Here is a 1638-nt window from a genome sequence, read left to right as displayed (position 1 = left end):
TTACCATGCATTAAGCTATAAAAAATATGGATCAAGCATTTAAATATTAAAACAGATACACTAAATCTACTGGAGGAAAAAGTGAGTAAGAATCTTGAAGACACAGGGGTAGCTAGAGAATTCATAAACAAAAGCCAAATGACACAAGATGGACTTCAAAGAAACAACAAATGGGATCTCCTCTTTTCAAAAAGTTACTGCACATCAAAAGAAATCACCAACAGAGTAAAAAGAAAACTCACAAATTAGGAAAAAATTGTAGCTGACTGTCGCTCAGACAAAGAATCTTTAAAATGAAGGCCCAAAATTCTGACTCAATACATTAATGAGCATCTGAGATGAAAAGGAGATTTTATTCTTACATTTCACTTAGTACAGTACAATGAAATTTTACATTACATACATGCGCATGTGTATAAATATATTTATTTAAAATAATTCCAACAAATTGGAAACGAATGATAGAAAAGTATGAGCAGTGCATGCCAACAAAGGGTGGCATAGGACTGGTAAAAACAAAACCTTAGTATCACACTTTGTTTGAGTGAATTCCAGGAACAATCTTGCACTGGGAACAATGTGCAATTACCTCACCATCATGCACATACCTCATAAGTAATGCCAAATTCTTAAACTTTGCTAACGCACAGCCAATGAATTGGCACAAAACAATTCATTAAGCATGAAAGAAAGTCCAAAACAAATGACTATAAATGACAAATCACGGTTCAGTAAGGATTCCTCTTATTTAAACTTCAAAGCCAGGTAAACCTACGTGTGCAAAGGGAGAGAAGACGTACCTTGGCCAAGGGTTTCCCCTCACGGCAGTTGATCCCACCAACAAAGACCATGTTGGGCATCACAGGCTTGGGATAGTCAAAAACAAAGTCACCACGGATCAGCCAGATCGATGTGTGGCTGAAGAGGTCATATGCTGTCACGGGTGTCTGGAGAATTTCAGAGGCCATTTCTAAGGCTTTTGTGAAAAGATAACGGCAAAACACATGCTCCTCCAAGTGGAAGATATGGTTCCAAACTCTCTCGCTGAAACTCATGGCATCTGAGAAGCCCAAGAGAATTCTGGGAACGTAAGAGAGAGGAGCAGGGCACTGCGCTCCTTCTTCTAGATAATGGCAAAAGATTCCTCTGGCAAAAACAATAGATGGAAGAGAAAAATACTTGGCAACAACAAGACCACAGCTATCAAAAGGATCCAGAAATACTGCATCGAAAGAACTCTCCTTTAGGTACTGCACTAATTTCTCGTCCTTAAACAAACTCCTACAATGTGAAAAACATAATTCAAAAAATTTAATACTTGAACCTTCTGATGTAAACAAAATATTGTTCTCTGGATTTTTCCACTGGGCATCAGCAAACTCTTTGAAAGTGCGGTCCAAATCTTCCAAGGTATAAGATGTTGAATAAGTCTTCACTGTGAAATTCAGTGATTGTCCCAGTTGCCAACTCACCTCTGGCATGACCATGACCACCTTGTGGCCTCTCTGGACGAGTTTCTCCACCACTGAGCGCATGGTGAACCAGTGGCTCCCGTCCATGGGCACCACCAGCAGCCTGCCTGCCTGGGCAAGGCCGGATGCCAGCAGCAGACACAGGCACAGAGGGAGGGGGGTGGGC

At 40.7% G+C, this 1638-nt stretch overlaps 1 protein-coding gene across 1 annotated transcript; it reads right to left on the bottom strand.

Moving 5' to 3' along the window:
• Window positions 1-755: 755 nt before the first annotated feature.
• LOC101572832 (UDP-glucuronosyltransferase 1-8-like) lies at window positions 756-1632 on the bottom strand. The gene has a single exon (XM_012516027.2). The coding sequence runs from the start codon at window positions 1557-1559 to the stop codon at window positions 756-758; it is 804 nt and encodes a 267-aa protein (XP_012371481.1). The 5' UTR covers window positions 1560-1632.
• Between the last annotated feature and the right edge of the window lie 6 nt (window positions 1633-1638).

This window comes from Octodon degus, unplaced genomic scaffold, assembly GCF_000260255.1.
Source record: "Octodon degus isolate 3935 unplaced genomic scaffold, OctDeg1.0 scaffold00089, whole genome shotgun sequence".
Lineage (NCBI taxonomy): Eukaryota > Metazoa > Chordata > Mammalia > Rodentia > Octodontidae > Octodon > Octodon degus.
The sequence above is the reverse complement of the archived record's forward strand: the minus strand, read 5'-3'. Positions and strand labels throughout refer to the sequence as shown.